Here is a 23,979-nt window from a genome sequence, read left to right as displayed (position 1 = left end):
TCCAGAGCTGGTGCTCTCAGCTGCCAGGCCATGCTACTGATGGCCAGAAGCACCTGATATCATATTCAGAATAGTGAGGCATGGGTCACTCAAAGGTTCCCTGGAGACCCAATTAAGCATGGACTTTGAGTAAAGCTCAAAGAGATAGAGTCTGAATGAAACCACATTTCTTTAAAGCTTACCTCTTCTTTGGGCATGAATTTCACCTGTACATTGGATCTCTCACCAGGATCCAAGACCCCGGAAGTGGGCTGGATCTCAAAGATCCGTGTCTTTGGATTTAATTCAGTATGTAGTTTCCGTCTTAAGTACTTTGGCATGTGTTTCTCCAGCTAGTGAATAGATATTAGACAATTAGATCATCTTCTATGGAAAATGAACCTATTCTCTTCTCCACGCACTCAACCTATATTTATTAAGTGACTACCTTCCAGGTGTCAGGGAATGCGTAGATATCAGGCACACAAAGATGAATAAGACATTCGCCAGACAGCATGGCCTGACAGGTCCTTGTGTGCGGCTGGGCTAAGGGCTGAGATTGTATGCGGGAGACAGTGGTTGTCACTGAAAGTCTTTGAGCAGGATTGTGAAATGAGGAGAGTAAAGGTCTAGAATTATGAATCTGGCTGAAATGAACATGGAAAAAGGGGGACCAAAGGTGCCAATGCTCATTTACCTTGTTAACTGGCTTATAGCTGTGGACAAACCATTCACAAGGGACTTGGAGATGATTGGAAAGCTGAATAGTTTCCACGAGGCACTGTCCACACTGAATTGGGGCAAACTCCACTTGCTCAGAAGACAGTGTCATGGTGGGAATGGTCACCTTGGCTTGGAGATGGATATGAACTGTTGGCCCTCCAACCACCTAGAGCAGGCATAAAATTGCTGTTACTACATGGCATGGCGTTGGGGAGAGCATCACAGCTCTGAAAATAGTAACTGCATCATCCCAGGGGTGATCATCAAGCAGAGCTGTGAGCTGGGGGGATTGGCTGGGCCCAGTGGGCACCTTACCTTAATGGGCAGGAGGAGCTCTTTGTTCCCAACAGAAAGGTTGGCCCCTTGTGGGTCAAATCTCACTTCAAATGTTTCTGTTTCACAGTAAGGCAGATTCTTTACACGATCTAGCTCAGTACTGAAGCCTGGACCAAGACAAAATTTCTTTGTATGAAAGAGAAATAACAAACAGAGATGCTTAGATAGAGTGCCTCGGAGGAAGGATGACCATTCAAATATCGGTTATGGCACAGAGATTCTTTTGGCTTCCAGAAGAAGCATTAGCACTACTCCAGGACAGAACAGATGGGCCCCTTGGTGGAAACAACAAAGTGCGGAAAGGGTCTCCCCAGCATGGTTACCCGTGTCATGAAGGATGCGCTTTTCTGCGTAGAAGGACACTGGGAAGTGACTGGTGTTGGTGATCTTGATGATGTGGGTTCGGACGTCACCAAAGACGATGTAGCCAAAGTCCAGGATATACTCTGGCAGCTGGACTCTGAAATGATTAACGAGCTCTCCTTACCAGTTTCTTCCAAAAGTGAGATTGTGACACTCTATCTCTCTGTACAGTTCTAGTCTCTGGAGTGGAAGACAACCACTGTCCAGAATGGAGACTAGAACAAGATACATCCTCCAGATGCCTATCCCAGGACACATTCAGCTTGGCCCCTCATGAACCTGGAACCAGATTCATCCATTAGACAGAGCCAGAGGTTTCTGACTCTAAGAGGCAGAGACCTGGCTGGATGGTTGAATGCTAGAGGATGGCAGATACATGAGGCGCAGGGCTTTCGTTCCTAGATGGTCAGCCATTAGTCCGGGGAGCGCCCTGGCAGGCAGCGCTGCTGGCTCTGCTGTACTCTGAAACAAGCACGACGTGGAAGGACGCTTACTTGGCCAGTCTGCAGTGACTACGATGGCAGAAGTCGTCCGTGGGATCAGGGATAACTGTTTTCTGATGTTCTATGGCATAGCCTTGGACTATAAGTCGCTCTACTTCCATCTGGAGCTGAGCACTTAACTGGAGCAAGAGAGAGAGCAAGTGAGCAAATTCTTCTAGAACATGCATTCTCGATGGGGGCAATATCACACCTAAGAGAGGGAAACTGCTTTATGGTGGGGGTGGAGGGTGAAAATATCTTAACTATTATAATGGTTTGTGGATTTCCCAAGGGCCACAGTACATACGCAGATATACAGTATAACTGTGGCATTAAAATTTTCATAGGGTGGGGTCAACAAACTGGTGCATCTATACCATGGAATACTACTCAGTAATACAAAGGAATAAACTATTGATATGGCTGGATCTCAAGGGTGTTACACTGAATGAGAAAAGCCAATTTTGAAAGGTCATATACTCCATGATTCCATTTACACAACATTCTTGAAATGACAGAAATATAGAGATGGAGGATGATAGTGGTTGCTGGGGGTAAGGGATGGGGAGATTGGGTGTGACTGTAAAGGGGTAGCATGTAAGGGTAAGCACAATTAAAAATAAGAGGCCTCATTCTCCCTGTTGAAAATAAGGGAAGATTTCTCCCTGCTCCATTTTCTTGGAGCATTTCCTTTAGAAAGCTTGTAAACTACTCCTCTGTCTCTTTGAAATGTCCGTGCATCTTTTTACAAGCTAAACACGCCTCCTGTCAGCTTCAGAACACAGGAGTGTCTTTCTCAAGGCCTTGGGAACCTTTTCTTCGAAGCGGGACCATCAGGGAAGACAGAGCCCGTATCTCCCAGTTTCTGTGGGAGGATAGGTGCTGAACGTCAGAGGACCCGGTCATGAAAATGTAAGAGGCCTGTTTTTCCTTTGGATATAACCACTTAGCTAACACGGATGGTCACGCCAATCACCATGTGAATTTAGGATGAACCAGGCGTGACAAATGGCACTGTCAAGTCCTCTTACTTGAGGGCTAGTTATAGCTCCTGTTTAAGGACTAGTTACTGTTTACCTTGAGAACATGTATATAATGGATTGCATTTACTTGGCTATATAAAAGGCTGAGATTTCTTTCTGTCTTCATAGTCTCTTAGCAGACTCCTGTCACATGGATCACATTCTGGTTTAATGCTTATTCAATTATGAAGTTATTTTCTTTCTCTTCTACCTTTGTGCACAGATTTTTCTGGCTTGGAGGGAGATTTTGTTTTTTTAAATTCTATCTCTCCAACAAGCACAGGGACCCTCACGGTGATGGAATAGTTCTGTGGCTTATTATGGTGGTGGTTGCACAAAGGTACGCATGTGAAAACATTGCACAGAACCATGCACATGAGTACATATAAACACCGGTGAAATCTGAATAAGCTCTGTGGCTTGTATCATGTTAATTTCTTGGTTTTGATATCTTACTATACTTATAAAAGATGTTATCATGGGGGAAAACTTTTTTTGCAACCTTCTGTGAATCTCTATTTCAAAATAAAAAAGCTAAAAAAATTTATTATCAAACATTCAAAGAGATTGCATTTTACATATGATAAAATATTTCATGGAGTATTAGGGGAAAAATGGCTTGGGGGTAATAGTGAAAGGACTTGAGAAATACTGTTTTAGAAGGTCCAAACCATCAGGCTTGTTTTGGCTCCCTTCCTCCCCCACCCCCTTCTTTGCTTTCCCGCATCCTCTCCCCCTTCCTGTTCCTCAGGATACTATGTCCTCCTTGCCTCTGGGCCTTCACACATGTCATCCTGTCACATTCATTCTGCACAGGGTGAAGCTAATGGTACCTCAGGAGATTCATCCTCAGGCACTTCCTCGGTCACATCTGAGTGAACAAATGTTTCGTATTTGTTGTACTCCTTTTCTAGGTTTTCTCTGGCCTGATTCAAGAAAGTTTCATACTTTTCATTTCCTGTGGGAGTTGGAAGGAGAAGGAAATCTGGATGGTTAGAAATATATGATTTATGTCTAAAGCACAGACTCCAGGCTCAGTCAAGAAAGTGAGAAGGGAAGTGAGCTGCTCCTTCACTTGCTACGTCCTCTCTGCTTCAGAGGACGAGGTAATTTGATAGAGGATGGAATTTGTATCAGAGATTTCCGAGGTTAATGAGATGCTTTAGTGAGCCGTCAGCTGATTCTCAAGAACTTGAGGGCAGTGACATCCTAAGCCACTTGTAATATCCTAAGTCATCCTAAGTCATGGGATCCCAGCTTCTTTGGTGCTTTCCTGGTTCTAGCTCTAAAAGCCACATTACCTGGCAACCTCTCCAAGCTGGACATACCCAGATGGCGGGTCATCTTTTAGATCAGTTTTCATGTTTATTAAATCTTAAGGAACAATAACAGTATATTTGGGTCAAGTTGCTTTAGCTACAACTAAATAAGATAGAATCCCCTAAATCAGGCAAGGTAGTCAATGGGTGGAGAGGTTTCAGACACCCAAATTCACCAGTAAGTCAAGGTAAATTAAAAAATTTGAGGGACAAGGTAGGCAAAGTAATGAAAGTGCTTACCAGGAAACATAGAAAGTGCCAACTGGGGTGGAATGGAGCACCAAAGACCCAACTAAAGGTACTCAGATCTAAATTATTTTAAAGCTGTGTATAGGCCAAATATGTCTACTTCCTTAATGAGACCAGCTGGGCACCCAGTTTTCAACCATGTGGCAAAGACTTTCCTTCTTGAAAATTTTATGTGGAGGCGGACTAACTTCTGTCTGGCTGGGACTCTAAAGGTTCCTTAGATGGCCTTAGATTCACTAATACTTGTGCTCATATGTTCAGGGAGCAGAAATTAGACTTAATGGATGATCATCAACAGGCAAGTTACCGCCTTTGCGGAGCAGAGTAGAAAGAAAGGCCGAGGTGGGAGGGCTTAGTCTGAAGCTGTTGAGGGAACATGGACTTCAAGGGGCTTGAAGAGAGGTTCATGAAGAAGAGAGGTTCATGGGGTTCCCGTACCCCATGTTCAGAAGAAGAGCCAGAGGGAGTCTGGCTAAAAGAGCTGCTCAGCTGAGCTTTGGAATCTGCCAAGACTGAACTATTTTGGTGCAGAGGGACGGCTCCAGGGACCAGATGTTACCAGAAAAGCTTTGGCTAGGTATGTGGCAGACAACTAATAAACAACTCAAAGCCTCCAAACTGGATAATGCCAAAATAAGGGGTCAGAACCTCGGTTGCCTTTCTGTGCAGTTCATATTTTGGGAATTCTACTTCTTGCAGTAAAATCAGCTTTCACCTTCTCAGGGGCCATCTGTGAGGGTGCTGCTGGGAAAGGACAACCCAGGGGGAGACGGGAGGTGGAAGGAATGTGTGCTGGAGGGAGAGGCCTTTGGAACTGTAATGTCCTGATCCCCCTATGAATAATTCAGCGATGGCAAAATTAGTTGGGGACTGCCGTGGACCAAATCTTGTCTCGCTGATCTTAGGTCACCAAGTCAATTTCAACTCTTGAGTTTTTTTTGCAGTTGAGGAACAATGCAGAAGTGAACTAGTGGGGTCTACCAAGCAAATACTGGGAGTAGCCATCAGCATTTAAACAAGCAAAGTTAAAACGCGTCTTTTGTCCCCCAGCAGGGAAATGCTATAGTGGGTGGTAGTACCTTTGAGGTTCCTGGGAAGATCGAGGCAGATTCGGGGAAAGATTCCCTCTCCATTCAGAGTGATATTTTCTGGGTCCAGGTGGGCGATCTGTATCTGGAAACTCCTTTGAAAGACCTCAGGTACTCCAGGTAAGTAGTAAACCTTCAATACCTGCTCTTCATGTGAACTGATAAAACCCTACACAGAAGAAAGACAGAGGAGAGCTTTAACATTTACAATGGACCCCTTCTTCCGGCAGTTTGATGAACTAGATAATCCCAGTACTGTGCTGCTTATTCTCTGCTCACACTACTCCCCCAGGATTCATTCCTACAAAGCTGTAATAAAATGGAAAGTAAGCAGAGAAATAGGCTACTCATGTAAACAGGCATTTCAAAAGGAGGAAGCATGAGAGGCAAATAAGCTCAGTGAAAGATGTTCATCCTCATAAGTAATCAGGGAAATGCAAACGGAGATCAGAATGAAATTTTTTTAAACCACAAAATTGGCAAAACTTAGCAAATTTTGGTGACAGTGTGTCAAAAGCAATCCTTAATACATCTGGTGGGAATGTCGATGGGAAAAGCCACTGTGACAAATGCTTTCTACCATCTTATGAAGTTGAATATATATGCAAAGCCCATGACGAGAAATTTCACTCCCAGGAAAATTCACCAGGAAAATTCTTCTACCTGTGGACCAGGAGGCAGGTACAAGCATATTCGTGGTAGGATGGTTTCTAATAGCAAAAGTTTTGAGGGAACAAACACAAATGTGCTCTCACAGGAAAAAGGAAATTACTTTCAATACAGTTACAAAAGTTTCACTATTAAGTAGTGAAAAGAAATGGACCATAGCTATGTGCAACAATGTGGACTAGACTTAGAAACAGAATATCGGTGGGGGGGGGAAAGCAAATTGCATGAGGTTACATTTTCTGATGCCATTTTTATAAAGCCTCAAGATAAAGTAACACCCCAAACATGATTTCCACGAGGGTGAGTCTATTTGTCTGTTTTGTTTACTAGTGCTAGAAAGAGGCCTGGTCATGGTAGGTACTTGAAAGTTTTGATAAATTAACAAACCAAAAGTACTTTGAGGATGCATGTATATGTAATAAAACTGTATTTTGAAAAGGGAATGATAAACACAAAACTTGGACTAGCGGTTCCTGGCTGGAGGGTAGCAAGTAGGGACATACAGAAAAGGAGCCCAGGTGGGTTGCAGTATATTAGATTGCATGCAAGCCAACATACTAATGGCTTCAAATGTTCTGGGTTTAAAGACGGGTGGTAGGTTCATTTTATTATTGTGCTTAAGTTAAATATTTGCTACATAGATTTCTTTTGTATAAACCAAGTATCATACAAGAAAACTTAAAAATATATGACTAAGGTCACAAACTATAACCTCTAGGTCAGTAATCAGAAAAGAAAAGGTGAGAGAACCTCATGGCTATAAATTGCCAGAAAAGGCAAATCAGGCTGGAATCTGAACTGGGGAAAGATGATGTCAGTATGAGTTCAAGTTATTTAGAGGTGTTTTAAAAGTCATTTTTGAAATGGACCCCTTAAAATATTTGAACATATCTATTATTTTTTTGATGTCATAAGTGACACATACTCTTTGAAGAACAATTAGAGAATGAAAATAAGAAAAAAGTGAATTCATCACCAGTTGTTACCACTGACATGGAAATAATGATAACATAGCCATGTATATCAATCCAGAGTCTATTTAACCACATACACACACACACTGGGGGCCTTCTAGCCCCACTAAAGTTAATAAACTTATCTCAAACCCCAAATCGTCTGGCACAGTTAAATGTCATTGCACGGTGTCTATGAGAAGCCAGAGCTTAATTCTCTTGTTTCCCTCCCCTCCACTCTCTGTTCCTTGTATGCCTGTCTCACAGCACAGAACTGAGCCTTGTCACCAAATTCCACAAAGCATTCACTCACATGAAGCAACTTACGGAATTTCACATATTCTCTGGAATGTGTGAGAGGATGTGTGTGTGTGCAGGGGTCACAAGGTGAGTCAAACTGCAGAGTGTGTAATGGTCTGTGGTCTCCAGGATTCCCCCTCCCACCCTCACTCTCTTTTCTCCTCACCCCATCTTGAGCAGCCCACACAAAAAAGACTTGTTTCCCATGAAGCAGGTCTTCCTGTACCCAATGCTGTGGGGGTGGGAGGTGGGAGGGGAGCAGGTCTCAGCTTTCATGTCAGGCACTTGCCAATGTGTTTTTCCAACAAACATAGTTCTCTCATGGAATTCTGAGGAGGAAATTTTTTTCTATTTTGTTATATGTTCAAGCATTCACATATACTGTGGGATGCTATAAACATCTGCTTCCATCACAAGAATTGGTTTCATAATAGGAAATTTGGTAAATATAGAAAGGGAGAAACTATGGAGAAAAATCCCACTTAGACACAAAAAAGCAGGGTCCAGTTCAAAAGAAGAGGGAAGTGAGAAGAAGTTAGCATAGCCGTCCTGAAACTGCTACTCTTAGAAATGCCTGCTTGCAAGGCTGGCTCTTGGCTGGTGTCTGGGCACTTAGATTTTGGGAGGGTTTTCATCATTCCAAGGATGGCTCATTGTGCCTAAACTGTTTGTGCAAACAATATGGTTTATGCTGAACACCTGTTTTCCTTCTGGGAGTCTGGAATTTTGGTATGTGCTGGCAGCAGGTGCCTATGTCACTGAACCCCAATAAAACTCTGGCACTGAGTCTCTAATGAGCTTCCCTGGTAGTTATCATACTGGGTTGTCACAACTCATTGCTGGGGGAATTAAGAGCATTCTGCATGAGTCCACTGATAGAGGATTCTTAGAAGCCAGCGCCTGGTTTCTTCTGAGACTTTGCCCCATGTCTTTTCCCTTTGCTGATTTTACTTTGCTACTTTTGGTTGCAATAAATTGTAGTCATGAGTACAACTTATTGGTAAGTCCTAGGAGTTGTCCTAGAGAATCATTAAAGGGAGATGATGCTGAGGACCTCTGACATAAGGGTTATTCTGAGGAATAAGAGCAAACATTTTCTATGAGTTCCTCTAAGAAAGAAGAAAATATCTAACCCATGTTCCCAATGAGATTCAAGAAACCACTGTATCTAAACAGCAGGAACAGAGAGCCAGGGAGGAGGAGTAACCCCAAGCAGGAAAGTATATGGGGATGAGAAATCCTCCCACTTCTGGCTCCGGCAATGCTGAGGACTGCGTTGTGATAGCTCCCTCTCATGCCACAAGTGCACAGAAGTTCTGTGTAAGGCACAATGACAGCAAAGACAACAAAACTCTCTTTAATATATAGCTGAGCTGAAAGAAGATAAATACCCCACTGTGAAAAGAAACAGAGGGAACCTTGTCAGTGTGGTTACGTTCAGAGCCTTTACCTTGGTGGCCCTGGGTGATAGCAGATCCCTAATATTCAGAGGCTCAAATAGGGAGGAGGCAGCCTGGACCATATGAGGTGGGGACCTAGCGCAGATCCCTGCGCAAGGCTGGAGCCATGATGTGCTGCCCCTCCGGAAAGGGGAACAAGAGAAACCCAGCTCTTTCTCTGCTCTTCAGGGAAGAATCAAAGAAGCTTTTATCTCTCTGGGCTCGTAGGTGGGAAGAAAGTGTATCCCAGGAAAAATAGAATGTCCAAGCCTGTATCATGCATACACATGGAGTCTTAAGGTACACTGACGCATTACTGTGGTTAATCCAAGCCAAAGAATGAACTCAAAAGTCTAGCCACTGGGGCACCTGGCAAAAATAAATAAAACAGTACTTTGTAGAATCACCAGTACAACATAGGGTGAATGAGACTCTCAAAGAGAGGAGAGTCTCAGCTGAATAAGAGCCCAAGTCAAAAATTAAAGATCATATAAGGAAATCACTGATCATGAAGGAGAGTTCACAGTCATACAAATAGGAAGAATGGTGCCCCTAATAACTTGATTGGGATAACTTAAAAGAATCTGCAGAATGATTAGAGATAAATAAAGTAATTAAAGTCACAATGAAAGACGTAATGAGTGGAATTTGGAATTTTTTGAAATGAAAAATATGGTTACTGAAGTTGAGAATGCTGAGTGAGGTTAAACAGTAGATTATACTCAACTGATGAGAAAATTAGTTAACTGAAAGATGGAGCTAAGTTATCCAGAATGAAGCATAGAGAGATAAAGAGATGCACTTGTGAAATGTAAGTTAAAAACACAGAGGACAGAATGAGAAGGTCCAACATATGTCAAATAGTTGCTGTAGCAGAAAAGATGGGAGAGAATAGGAGAGAAGAAATCCTTGAAGATGTAATAGATGAAAGACATAAATATTCAGAGTAGAGGAGAGAACTCATGGCCAAGGAAGAAGATATACTAGCAATTATTATGTAATGTTTAATATTTAATTATTATGAAATGTTTAAAACTGAACCACAGTAAAAACACAACATACCACACCTTATGAAGGACAGCTAATACACAGAAAAACATTTATAGGCTTAAATATATATATTAAAAAAGAAAAAAGAGTGAAAACCAACATTCTATAGGTTCAACTCACTAAATTAGTTCAAACAACAAAATAAACCTGGAGAAGAAAATAAGAAATTATTGAAATAGAGAACAAAGAAATAAAAGAGGTTCATAAAACCAAAACTGTTTTTTTTAAAAAAAGACTAATAAGATATACAAAACTTGTCAAGACTGATTAAGGAGAAAAGGCAGCAAAAAACAAAAAATTAAAAAGAAAAAAAGAGGTTCATATAGACACAGCAAAATAATCTATAAATCATATGCTTATGAGAAAACTTTATGCTGATATACTGAAACATCTTTGTGAAATTAACAATTTTCTAGAAAAATATGAATAACCAAAACTTAAAAAAGCCTTAATGATTTATATCCTATACAGAAGTTGAATAAGTGAAAAAATTACCCCCAAAAAGGAATATATAGAAGTTTAATAAGTGAAAAAATTACCCCCCAAAAAGGAATATCTGGAGTGAGCCTGCTAATCCTTCAAAAAACAGATGATCACCATTCCAGAGAAGAGAAAAAAGAGAAATGCCCAATTCTTCTCACAATATGCAGACTGATCAAGGACAGCGTGAAGAAGGAAATTTATGGCCCAGCTGTCAATTATTAACAAAGATACAAAAATAGTAAATAAAATAATATTAGCTAACTGAATTCAGATATTAGATATGTTAAAAATTTTTTATTTATAAATATTTTAATATTTATATAATTACCCAGTATTTTTCAACTTCCTTTTCTCTGATTTTTACTTAATGAGCTTAGAACTAACTCAGTATATCTAGAGCTGCCTCATCCCTTTTAACTGCTGCGCATTATTCTGCTGTACAGTTTTAATACATTAAAAAATGAGTTCCCTAGTGATTGACATTTCAGTTTGTTTCTCTTGGCTTTTTGCTGTTGCTGTTACCTATTATATAGGAAATATTCTTAAATACTTATCATTTTGCAAATGTGGGAACATGTAGGTAGGATAAATTCCTAGAAATGGAATTTCTGGGTCAAAAGGCTCATTGTGATAGATATTGCCAAACTGCCTTCTATACAATTGTACAACTGTACCAATTTATACAAACAGCAGCAATGGAAGTTCAAATGCTTTAAAAAAACTAAAGAAAAAAAGGGCAAGGAAAACAGCAATTATGATAAAAAGAATAGAAAGAAAACAAATTTTAAACATAGGAGAAATGAAATACAATGAAAGAAATAATACCATTTTAATTATATAATGATATGAATCTCTGAAGTCTCTCTATTGAAATTTGAGACTTTCAGATAAGATGAAAAAATAAAATCCAACTTTGTTTTATGAGGGCTAAACCTAAAACAAAATGAAATAGAACATGCACAAGTAATATAAGGCAAAAAGAAGGAGGAATCATAATGTTAATGCCAAACAAAGTAAATTTAAAGTAGAAAGCATTAAAAGGGAAGATGTGATGAATGTATAATAGTCATGAAATCTTGTGTGTCAAATAACAGAAATGAAAATGTATAAAACAAAAATTTTTATATATTTGTAGAAACAATAGACAAATGAAAATATTTTATGTACCATTCTTAGTCTTAGAAAAAATAAACAAAATTATACAAATTTAAATAATATATTTAAAAGAGGTTAATTTAGTAGGTATTCATCATAATCTGTTTTCTGTGACTCAGATAACATTATTTTCAAATACTCATTGGTATTACAAAAATCATTTTGGGCCACTAAAATATATTGATAAACTAATAAAGTAGGTATTGAGAGGGTCATATATTTCATGATATATGGCCATGATACAAAAAAAACTCAATATTAACTCCACATTAATAAGATTTTAAATAACAAAAAAAAATTCTTAGTCATTTGGAAATTTGACAAAAGAAAAATATATTTTAAAATTATACTTGTATATAAAACTACAATTCTAGCTTAGAAAATAATGGAAATTATAATAGTAGACATTAAAATGTATAAAATATGCAAGTTTGACTTCTGTAATTTAAATCTATAATTTTCTTTAAAATTATGGGATAAGGTTAAATGTGTACTCAGGCAAACACCTAGTCTTACATTTTCTTCATTATTAATTAAGAAAGGAAGAAAAAAGTTGCAACTCCACTTAGGAAGTTAAAGAAATGTGAGATTAAATTAGAAAGAATAGTTAAGAATTCGGAAAAAGAATAAAAAGGGAGTTGACTTAACAGATATTAAGATGCATTTTAAAGCTACGGCAATTAAAATAGTATAGTATAAATGTAGGGACAGGCAAACAGATCAATAGCAATAGAGACTAGCAATAGATGTGATTATTAAATAAACAAATACATAAATAAATGTGACAATTTAGAGGAAGAATGGATTCTGTCTTCCAAGAACTCTTATCTTTGGATCTTGGTTCATGAATAATTATAATTTCATTCTTTATTCTTTTTCACGTTTTTCAATGTTTAAATAACAATCACGTATTATTTTCATGAGAAAAATTCAACATAAGGTCCTTTATGATAGATTAATATAATATGGACAAGGCACCACCTCCTCCATTTCTGCTAAAGCCAACTAGACTCATCACAGTCTACTGGTGTTGTCATACCTAATGAAAATTTTCTTGTATTTATTGTAGTCAGTGGAGAAGAGACCTTCAGCTTCAAGGAGTTACAGGGAAGTATGAGGACAGAGTGGAACTAAGCTGTTCTTAATACTTGTGAAAAAAAGAACCTTGTCGTTGAAGGCCACGTGCCTGAACAGTGCCTGATTCATACAGGACTCCTGAAATACTTGGCTAGTAAGTGAATGAAGCTCTTGGGTTTGTTGATTTTTCTTGCTTCTGAGAGCTGTTTAGTTTTAATTAAACAACAATAAGTCACACCCCTAATCCTTGCAGTACTTAGCATCATCTCACATGCCTCTGGGGTGTGCTTGCGGACCTGAATTTGGGCCCCCCTGCCGTTATGACGCGTCCCTCACAGGCAGGAAGGCTACTTACAGAGAGAGGCAGGATTAGTGGCACTCCGGGCAGAAGGCTGTCTGTTGAAGACTGGTGGTCAGTCAGAACCTTGAACTCAAAGCCAACTTTCCCAGTGTTCTTCAGCGTGATTTCATTCTCCGTGATGTGGTCAAACAGCTTCAGGGGAGAAGGAGAACAGTGACTCCTCTGCCCCCGCCTTCGAGGTGCTGCTATCACCCTGACAAAGGCGGGCAGACAGACGTGCCTCACAGACATTATTTCTTGCGATGTAGACGCTGGCCAATCCACATTTCAGTATCACAGAAAGGTGCCTCCTCGGGCGGAGGAGTGCCAGACCCCAGAAACCTGGCTGTAGCTCAGCTGTTCTAACACCTGTGTTTAGTATGGCTGTGGGGTGAGCATCTAACCTCCCTGTACCTCAGCTTTTCACCACAAAGAACTCATATTAGAGGGGCCTTAAAGCAAGTTTTCCTTTGCTAAGGTCTGCTTTTTTGTTTTTGTTTTTTTTTTGGGTAAGATTTGAGTTCAGAATTAGAATGAATTTTTCTATTTAAGTAGACATAGGAATAATAGGCCAGACATGTTCTTTTTCCTCAGATTTTGCTAATATATTCAGCAGCTAACCAGCAGGTCCAATAATCACAAACTGAGGCTATTTTAGGGCTTCTTAGGGCAAGGACTAGCTGCTTCAAAGCATACAGTCTGAGTTGAACCAGAACCATTTATCCAGAGGACCCTGGAGATAAGGAACGATAGAGAATTCTATTTGGTCAATGCAATGGACAAGGTCTCGATACATGTTGGGTGAATTTGATTTTAGATACAATCTTTAAACAAACATGCACACACACAATTCAGCAATTATATATGCAGGGCTATATAATAAGGGTCTAATTCCCATTAAAATTTGGTAGAGGGTATGGTCTCTGAGTACCTAACACAAAATCTAATTGGGACTAGAAGATGTACAGACAGAATAAACTGGCAATTACTCCAAAGCAAAAATTAGAAAGTACATTATATTATAGCAAAGACTGTACTTAAATGCCAAATGAATGTAAAGTAAGAGAAAGATAGCTGAGGGGTGGAGCTGAGCTGGGTCTCACAGTATGTGTAGTTTGGGGTTGGCAGAGGGGAGGCCAGGAGGGACAATATAAGAGAGAGTATGGAGGCAGGAAGTGCTGTGGTGCATTAGAGCCAGTGGGTAAACCAGCTTGGCCACATATAAATAAATGGGCTACAATGGGGAATTGTGTGAAACAAAGTTAAATGTGTAAGGAGCATCAGTTAATAGAGGGACTTAGGATAACCTCACCAGGTGGAGGAACCTAGCTCTGATCCACTGGGTGACCCAGGCACAGTACTGAGCAGACACTCTCCTTAAGTAACCACAACCACCTGGGGGGATAGCCATTCCCATTTTATGGATGAGGGATACTGAGGCCTGGGGAGGCTGGTTAGGTGATGTGCAAGGTTACGGTCAGCAGAAAACCAGGATAACAGCCCAGTTCTTCTGACTACAGAACCATGCTCTTTTCTCAATACCATGTTCTCTTCCCAAATGCTGCTGGGGTTAACTGTTCAGGGACTGACAAGACAAAATTGCAATCTTGGGAAAATCTGTATGGCAGTGATGTTTAGATGGGTTAGCAGTAGAAGCTATGAGTGTGTGGTAATCCCTTGCTTCCGTGGGGTCCGTGGACTAGCAGCCCTGGCATCACCTGGGACTTGTTAGAAATTCAAACTCTCAGGCTCCACCCTGGACCTACTCCATCAGAATCTGCACTTGAACAAGATTCCCAGGTGAGGTGTATGCATATTACAGTTTGAGAACTGCTGAAATAACTTAGGCATGGCTTGAAGAGACCCTGCAGCATGATAACTACAGTGGCAGCGGGAAGGGAAAACTGATGCAGGGGTATCCTGCTCAGTGAACTAGCCAACTCTGGCTGCTGAAGGATGTGGGGCAGCAAAGGACAGAATGCGTGGAAAACACCCTTGAGATTGTAAACTCAAGGGACTGAGGCCATAGTGCTGCCAATAAAAAAATGGACAGGTTGGAATGGGTTTCTGGCTGAAGAGGGAAGATGCAAATGTTAGCATCTAACATGCCGCATTTCAGAACATGGTGAGAAAACCAAGTGAGAATGTCTGGCAAACAGTTGGCAGTGGGAGGATTATGAGAGCTGGGGAGGCAGATTAGGGATCAGGGAAGGGGAACCTGTGAGACTGTGATGCCTGGGGGTTCTGGGAGGGCTTAGAGCACAAGGACTACAATGATGCTTAAGGTAAAACTAGACAAACTCCCCCAATGGCTGGCAATACCTGTAATCCACAGTTGATATCCTTGGTGTCAAAGGAGTAGTTGATCAGGGATGCCTCTCCTCTGAGTATTATCTCATAGGTGGGACCCCCTTCCACTTCGCACAGAGCTTTAGCCTGTGCAATGATGTCACAGTGTCCATAGAAGGTGAAAGATACCTGGCGGCTACTGTGTGGCTGCAGCACTCCAAAGAGGGGCAAAATATCAAATACCTGTAGAGAAAGTCATTCTGTATGAGAGCATCTATCAGGATGAAGGACCTGCAAAGGGTAAGTTCAAGTTCAGTCAATTTACACGGATCAGTTCCTGACTTTGACTTGTTTGACTCCAGGAAAAATGACTTGCCCAGCACCCTGAAAATTTACGATGGTAATGGTGGTAGTAGTGCTCTGGCAAGATTTAAATTTCTAACTTGTCGCAGGTGCTCAGTAAGGAGAGTTAGAATCAGATGCCTTTGGGGCCTCCGAGGTGTTTCTTACCTCTTCTATCCCAATGGAAAGCAGTTCTTCCTGTTCAAAGACCCATGGGCATTCCTGAAACTCCACCTGGCTCTGGTTTGCAGTTATTCTTTCTGTTTCAGCAGAGTTAATTTTTAATCCCTAGAAATTAGAGGTGTGAAGAAAGGCTAGCAAATATTCATAATGCGTCATCAATGTGTTCTTCCCTATCACTGAAAAAAAAATGAAGTATGTGGCTTAAATTTTTAAAACAGTACATTTTTTTTCCTATGGAAAAAAACTGGACAAGTGCCCCAAATGTATGCAACCAGGATGTTTACTGCAGCATTATTTATAATAGCATGACTGGAAGCAAATTTAGTATCTAACAAGAGGGGATCACTTAAATGAAGTGTGTGTGGTACCTCTATCCATGCAGGAGGATGCAATGTATTTTTATGGATCAGGAATGATGTGCATAACATACGATTGAGTGAAAAAGCAGTTCTACTTATGTAAAATTACATATGCCCGTGTATCACACCTGAAGGTGTAAGCATTGTGTAAATTCATTTAGAGATTTGTATACACAAACAGAGATGTCTGGGAGGTTTGCTAAAATTTCTCTACGGATGGTGGGATTTTGAGGATTTTTGCTTTCATTTTTCTGTATTCTTGAGTTTTCTTGAATCTCTTTGAAAACAGAAAAAAAGAAAAGAATGAACATTTAAAAGACAAGTGTTTTATATACATACGCATTCTGAACAATTTGGAATGCAGAAAGCTTCAAAGAGAGAAATATAAAATCAATCATCAGGTCTTCCTGTAGATACATGCACGTGTGTCTGTAATGTGTATTCATGTGTCTATGTATATGCATATGTATTCTGAATTTTTAGTTTACATGAATGCCATCTTCCCATGACTAAATATTCTTCACAAGCATCATGTAAAGTGCTTTAAAAAACAGAATATGAAGTATTTTTTTTACTTCATATAGCCAAGAGAGCTTCAAATCAGTATATAGAGAACAGTTTCATTTTTTAAAAAGAATTTCACAGCACTGTTTTTGCACAGGTGTAATTTAGTTTATTCAAGCTGTCTCCCATGGGTGGAGTTGTTTCCAATTGTTCTTGCTTTTACCAGCAAATCTGCAGTGTACAAAGATAGTTACAGGTCTTTATGTAAATATAAAGGTGTATCTGGAGAGTGATATCCTGACAGAGGAACTGTGCAGTTTCAATTCTGACACACTTGCCGAACTGTATTTCACAGAGGCTGTGCCAATCCACACTCCTACCTACAAAGTATGAAAATGCTTGTGTGCCCCCACTCTGCCGCTACTGAGACAAACCCTATTTTAAAAGATTGTATGTCATCGACAGATTTATTTTGCCAATGTTTTACTATTTCTAAAGTGTCGCAACGAACATCTTTGCACATAAATCTTTGTATTTCTGATTATTTTCATAGGCCATCATTCTAGGAGAATTTAAGGGTGTGTCTTTTTAAACTTTTTTGATCTCCCCTTTGTTTTTACTATGGAATTATTGAGGAAAACCTTTCTCCTTTTGTAGCCTCTATCCAGGGATGGGGAAGAGCACAAGCTCACAAAGGTTTAGAAGTGAATGGCTTTTCCATTACAGAGAAAATCTATCTGCGGGGGTGCCCGTGCTCCCACTGAGGGTGCTTGGCTGGGAAGTGACCTGAATGAGGTTCCGCAGCCTCATCCCAGCCAAACCCGGGTGCTGCACCTGCCACTTCACTCCTGGCTCTGCCTTTATTTTACCGGAAGGACCTAGGCTTGCCAACCCGCCCAAGGAAGGGAGACAGTACTTCTGAGATGTCCACAGTGGGCACCTGTGCTCTTCTGTGTTCTCTTTCTTCTGACCCAACGCCTTCATCCCCAAGGATCGTCCTGGGGAATATGGAGAATCACTCACTCAGCAGCATCGTAACATGGTCTTCAGTACATAGCAGCCCTGTCTTTCTCTCCACAAAGAGTAAGTGGGGCTCTCACTCAAAGGCTGCCTTTCTCAAGAGGGCAGCTGCTCTGTGCTCTACTACTCCCGCCCCCAAGCATACAGCCCCGGAACTGAAGCTGGTCAATTTTCTGTGAGCTCCAGCCGTTCTTTCCTGGCCTATCAAACCCATGTCCAACTTACAGAAAGTTCTGGGAAGTTCTGGCTCTCTAGCAATTCTTCAGACTATTGGATGTGTCCCCAGTGCTCAGTGGTAAGCTTCCTCGTTTATCAGAGCATTTTACTATGAGGATATAATGTTTGGCCAATTGTCACATCCTTTTCTGCTTGCTGCCCTTGACCTGACTTTGGCTATAGGCCTTAGACAGACGGAGGGGCTCAGTCCCCCAGGATTTAGGAGGCTATTATGACCTTCCTAAGAGCAGAGATGACTTTCAACTTTGTATCCCATATGCATAATCCAGAGCCTCAAACGTAGAAGGTACTCATTAAGCTGTTGACAGGTGAACGGCTGGATAAATAAATGAGGGATGAGTTTGGGAACGTAAGTCAGTGTAGAGAAGAGTGCTATTTAAAAAAAAAAACAATCTGGCTTTGCACCTTCACTTACTTAACACAATCATTTAGTTCAATCTTGGGAGATTCTATTACTGGGACTGCTGGTGAGCTGGCCGATGCTGAGGTCACAGGGATGGACTCCACCTGGGACTGAGGGGCACTGTAGGGCTTCCTCAGCCATGGCACAAACCTAAAAAGGTGTGGGGAGACACGGTACACATGGATGTTTGCAAGTCGGTACCCAGATGGGCTCTCAGTTCCTAAGCCCAACCTCCAAATCCCGGATCAGGGAGATCTAGAAGCGCATATGGGGCCAAAATGAATATGTAAATGAAATTAACACTGAGGGTTTGAGACAGGGATCCCATACCCTGGACTTACCTTGTTTAAATCTTAGCTGAGGTTTCACTTTCTCCTACAATGTTTCCCGACTCTCCCTCCCAGTCTGGGTCCAGTGACTTTCCTCTGAGTACCGGCAGCCTCGGGGCTTCTCCCACACTGATTTTTCCTGACTCTGCTAGACTGTGAGCCCCTGAGGACCTGCACCTACCTGGTGTCTCATACAGTGCCTGGCCTGGAGTAGGCACTCAGGCATGGTTATGAATGAGCCAGATAACAGAGAGCAAGGCGGGGACCACAGCGAGGCACAGGCCACCTCACTCTCAGGCGCTGTATGTGCGCATGGCTTTTGCCTGACCCTGCCACCTACCCGTTTGCTCTGCAGGCCTCAACAGCTTCACCCCGGTGCTGGCCCTGCTGGTTTGCTTTGCTATTGCTCAAGTGCTCAAGTAGAGGACAGAGGGGGAGATCGGTTACTGGGTGCTGCTGCTCAAGCCCTCTGTCCAGGCTGCACTGACTCGAAAGGTGTTGGTCACGTGCCAAAGTGGAGGGGTCACCCCCATTCTTCCTGTTCCCCTCAGGGTACATGTGGCTTTCTATGACTCCCTCCCCCACCCCCGTCTCAAACCCTCAATGTTAATTTCACTTACATATTCATTTTGGCTCCATACGTGCTCTACTTTTTCTCAGAAGCTCAACAGAAATGTCATTTACTATATGAAACTTTTACCACTGTCCCATCTTCCCATAGAAAGAAATGTTTCCCCCTCTGAAGTTACACAGCATTTCATTGGTACGTCTTTTAGGATATTGTCTGCTTGCTACCACGTACCCAAATGCCACTTCCTAAACCTCAGGCATTCCACTACCAACTTCAAGATTTCTGCCAAATTGAGTATCATGTAATCAATTGGTTTTATTGAAGTATAATTTATATACACAATGCACTCATTTTAAGCATAGAGTTTGAGGAGTTCATATACAACTATAACCACTACTATATTAGTACACAGAACATGTCTATAATATAATCCTAGAAAGTTCCTTTGTGCCCCTATAGTCAACTCACTGACCCCAGCTCCAGACACTCATTTGCTCTATATCACATAGATTGGATATGCCTACAGTTTCATATAAAAGGAATAATAAATAGGTACTCTTTTGGCTCTGATTTCCTTCACTCAGCATTTTTTTTTTTAGATTCATCTGTGTGATTGCAAGGGGTCTGTTCTTTTTTTTTTTATCACTGAACAGTTTTCCACAGTATGGACGACTAGTGTGTTTATCCATCTTCCTGGTGATGGACACCTTTCCAGCTTTTAATACTATGAATAAAGTTGTTAAGAACATCATTTATTTCTCTTGGGTAAATTCCTAGGAAGGGAACTACTGGATTGTATGATTTATATATGTTTAACATTATAGGAAACTGCTGGTTTTCCAGAGTGGTTTTACACCAATTTACACTACCAACCACAGTGTATGGGAGCTCCCATTGGTTTATATCCTCAGCCACACTTGATAGTCAGTCTTTCTCATTTTAACCATTCAAATGCATACGTAGTAATACCACTTTGTAGCGTTCATTAGTAGGCTTATTTTAAAGGGAAGTTTTATATCATTGCCATAAATTAAGAACCAGTTTAACCTACCATTGATTTAGAAAAATCCATACAGTGGGAAAAAAGCAGTCATTATTTTCTTGCCTGGTCAAGGCTCTAAGCTGAGCCCTGCTTGCTCTTTTTAAGACGAGAGATGAGTTCAGCTTCCCCTGGGGAAACACGGGGCTTGCACCACGCTGAGAACTGCGGACTCTTGGAGGGCAGGAGCTAAGGTGTTGCCTCTTTACAGCCCCCACAGCCCAGAGTCTTAGATATAGAGCGTGAGTTCTGTATGTGTCTGTTGGATGGACGGATGGATGGCTTACCTGGGAACAGGTAAGCAGCATGCAGGGTAGCCAGGCTATTCTGCATCTCTACCTCGACCCATCCCCACTCCATCCCATTCTGGGATGGCCTTGAATAAGAGTGGAAAAGCTCATTTCATCTTCCTCCAGAAGCTCCCATTTGGCTTATTCCAGGCCAGATGTCCCTTGTTGACATTATCTTAAGCTAAAACCACACTGTTCTGGGCAGAGGGCTCATGTTAGGGTGGGTGCTGGGAAGCTCATAAAAAAATAAAGATTCCGTAGCTCATCCTTGGGTAAATTTTGACTTGGAAGGTCTCAGGTAGGACCTAGGAGTTCGATTTTTTTAAGTCTTCCCAGGTGATTCTAACGTACAACCAGAAATGGGACCCACCATGGGGAGGAATGGCCACACGACACCTGAGGGCCGGAGCTGATAATTAACGTGGGGCTCTCACTCGGCCTTACCGGCCAGGGACAGTGAAAATCAGCGGAGGATGAATCGGAGTACTTATTAAATCACCCCAGGTTGGCAGAGATGCCTGGGGAGATTCTGCCGGATGGCTGCCCCACATAATGCCACACTATCATCCAGCATTTGCACCCCCAGGATGCTGTGCTGAATGAAAAAAGAAAAAAGAGCATATGCGAATAGCTGTAAAGGAAAAATACAAAGCTGCAGAGCATCTGCAGACCTGAGGAAAAACAACACCTCAGTTGATGATACCTGGACAACGGGGAAGTGAGAGGCCTTTGGAAACAAGGGAGGCTGGTAAAGGCGTCCAACTGCCGACCAGCTGAGCTGCATGGGCAGCGGAACCTTATCACAAGGAAGACTGTGGCTTATTACTGAAATCGAAAACTGGCTCCAAAAAATTGAAATAGAATGTCGGCAGAGCTTTTTGGATCAGATTTCCTTTTACCCTCATGGATAGATGATCACTTTCCTGTTATGCTCACCCAAACAGGATCAGACCCAGTTATTTTTAAAAAAGAGTGCGCAGCAAACAGGGAAAATCAATATTGGTCCAATTGCACAGCTGCCCATATTGGAATCACGGAAAGAAACCCTTCCTTTAGCTGTGGCATCGCGTGAATGTTGACACGCTGTCAATCAGCCACCCTGCTTTGGGCTCAGCAGTTTCCTTCTTCACATTTTATTTTCAACTCTTGGGTCAGTTAGGATCAATACAACCCTTTTGTGCTGCAAATTAAAAAGTCCACCAGTCTTATTTCCTGTTCTCCCTTCACTGGAAGTAGTGTTGCATCCAAGTAAAAAAACAAAGCATGTGTGTGTGTTTCAGTGAATGTTTTGCGTTCTGGTTCAGATATTTGGAGGTGGATTGGTACAAACCAGCCATCTGCTGAGGGCTGTGCAGGCGGCCATGGTCTCCTGTACCTGGCGCAATGACTTCTAACTCAGCTGATCACTGGACCTGGATTCTGGCAGCATGCACTACAAAGGGTGCACAGAGCCGTGGCTACACAGGTTTGCAGGTGTGCTTTGCTTGGCTCATATGGCATTTGACATGTTTTGTTTTTTAATCCATGACCACAGCAGATGCTGTTGGTGCACTGTCTCCATCTCCTTCACTGGGACGATGTATCCATTTCCTGGGGGCTGTGGCTGTTGGCTGCACCTGTCTCTGGAGCATTGCCTTGGTTCGGTGGGTGCTGCCTCACCCACCCTGAGCTCCCTGGGGGGTTATGTCCCATCAGGGTGTGAGCTGTAGGAAAGGATGGTTGCGTGAGGGTGAGGGCTGCAAGAGCCCAGCCTCCTTGTCTCTGAGTGGGACAAACCCTGAAGCAACCCACACTCCAGAGCCTGCCATGGGGTCAGCAAACCTTCTGCTGAAATCCTATCTGCCCCGAGCTTCCCCCTTCCCCCAACCATCTCTTGTTTTTCTCTCTTATAGTTTGTCCTGAAAATCCTCCCTCAACAGATCACCAGCCCAAGAACAACCATATCAGGTTCCGTTTCTACAGAATCCACTGCAGGGCCATATGATTCCAGAGATAAGGAAGCCACTTCTTGCATCAAGGGACTCAGAGGCCAGTGGGTCAGTAAGAGACATAGGAATGGGTATAAATCAGGGTACAAGTGCTCCAAGGGCAAGATGTGCAGAGGGCACAGTGGTTCCGGGCAGGGCCACGGGGTCACAAGGCCTGGGCTTGCAATCTGGCTTCTCCATTTACGCACTATGTCCTGGTTACCGTGTTAGTCACAGCACCCGCTCCATGTCCTCTTTGTGAGGCTTAGTTTCTGTAACAGACCCAGCAGGGTGCTGGGTCACAGCAAATGCCTAGTGCAAGTGAGCTGCTGTGATGCAGGGGTGGGTGGGGATCACCCTCCTTTTTTTGGAATTCAGATGAGATAAGAGTCTATCGGAATTCAAATGAATTTCCTCCCAGCCTCTCTTTCCTTTCCTTCCTTTCTCTGATTATACATCAGGAACCTGCTCCAGATTAGATAGGCCTCTGGTTCCTATTTCTAAGGGGAGCAGATTATAACCATTGCTTCAAATCATGTCAAAAGTGGGCAAATTCCTGAGGCCTCCTGGGCACAAACACAAAGTCCCAGCCACGTTTCCATATTTATTGCCTGGCCTTGTGGTCTTACAATTGCTGCTCCTCCCACATTGGGAAGCAAACGACAGACAACAGATGGGGCTGGCTCCGTGCCTTTCCTACCAGAGCATTCTAGCTCTGCCACACAAGAAGGGGAAGTGAACTGCAGACACATACCCCTTATGGACAGCAGTCTGCCTTAGCCCTCTGCCTTTATTATGTCCCTCAATGCTCCCAGCTGGCCACCTGTGCTAAGGCAGAAGGAGGTGGGACATACTGAGTAGCTGAAACTCAAGTTATTCAGATCCTAGGGGGTGAAAACCATGTTTTTAAAGATTCTCAAAAAGAGTTGCAACTGGAGCTTCTAGAGCAGAGCTTCTCACTGCAGCTGTCCATGAGAATCACCGGTGGAACTAACTGATGCTGGCGTCCTGACTGCAGAGACTGATCCACCTGTGATGCAGGAACTGCTGATTTGGAAGACCGTGACAAGAAGGTCACAAAGAACGGTGGTAAAACAAGAGCCCTGCTAGGATCTGAATGTTTGCGTCCTCCCAGATTTCATATGTTGAGTCCTAAGCCATTAAAGTGATGGTGTTAGGAGGCGGGGCCCTTGGGGGCCCTCGTGAGTGGGATTAGTGCTTTTATAAAGGAGACCCCAGAAAGCTAGTTTGTCCCACTTGCCATGTGAGCACACAGCGAAAAGACTCCATCTATGAACAAGGTGGGGAGGCTTCACTGTACACCAAATCTGTTTGTACCATGATCTTGGACTTCCTAAGTGAGAAAGAAATGTTGGTTGTTTATATGCCACCCAGTCTCTTGTATTTTGTTACATCAGC

General features: G+C 42.2%; 1 protein-coding gene across 1 annotated transcript in view; it reads right to left on the bottom strand.

Moving 5' to 3' along the window:
- The window catches only part of HYDIN (HYDIN axonemal central pair apparatus protein), a 361,576-nt gene that overhangs the window by 108,149 nt on the left and 229,448 nt on the right, over window positions 1-23,979 (bottom strand). Inside the window, exons 26-37 of the mRNA XM_073225416.1 lie at window positions 18,377-18,514; window positions 17,621-17,702; window positions 15,827-15,946; window positions 15,350-15,559; window positions 13,043-13,180; window positions 5,553-5,730; window positions 3,739-3,863; window positions 1,896-2,023; window positions 1,362-1,498; window positions 1,018-1,145; window positions 677-868; window positions 183-332 (exon numbers count right to left, since the gene is read on the bottom strand). Of these exons, the coding sequence (XP_073081517.1) occupies window positions 183-332; window positions 677-868; window positions 1,018-1,145; window positions 1,362-1,498; window positions 1,896-2,023; window positions 3,739-3,863; window positions 5,553-5,730; window positions 13,043-13,180; window positions 15,350-15,559; window positions 15,827-15,946; window positions 17,621-17,702; window positions 18,377-18,514 (1,726 nt within the window). The remainder of the gene's footprint in view (window positions 1-182; window positions 333-676; window positions 869-1,017; window positions 1,146-1,361; window positions 1,499-1,895; window positions 2,024-3,738; window positions 3,864-5,552; window positions 5,731-13,042; window positions 13,181-15,349; window positions 15,560-15,826; window positions 15,947-17,620; window positions 17,703-18,376; window positions 18,515-23,979) is intronic.

Source organism: Manis javanica, chromosome 17, assembly GCF_040802235.1.
Source record: "Manis javanica isolate MJ-LG chromosome 17, MJ_LKY, whole genome shotgun sequence".
Taxonomy (NCBI): domain Eukaryota; kingdom Metazoa; phylum Chordata; class Mammalia; order Pholidota; family Manidae; genus Manis; species Manis javanica.
The sequence above is the reverse complement of the archived record's forward strand: the minus strand, read 5'-3'. Positions and strand labels throughout refer to the sequence as shown.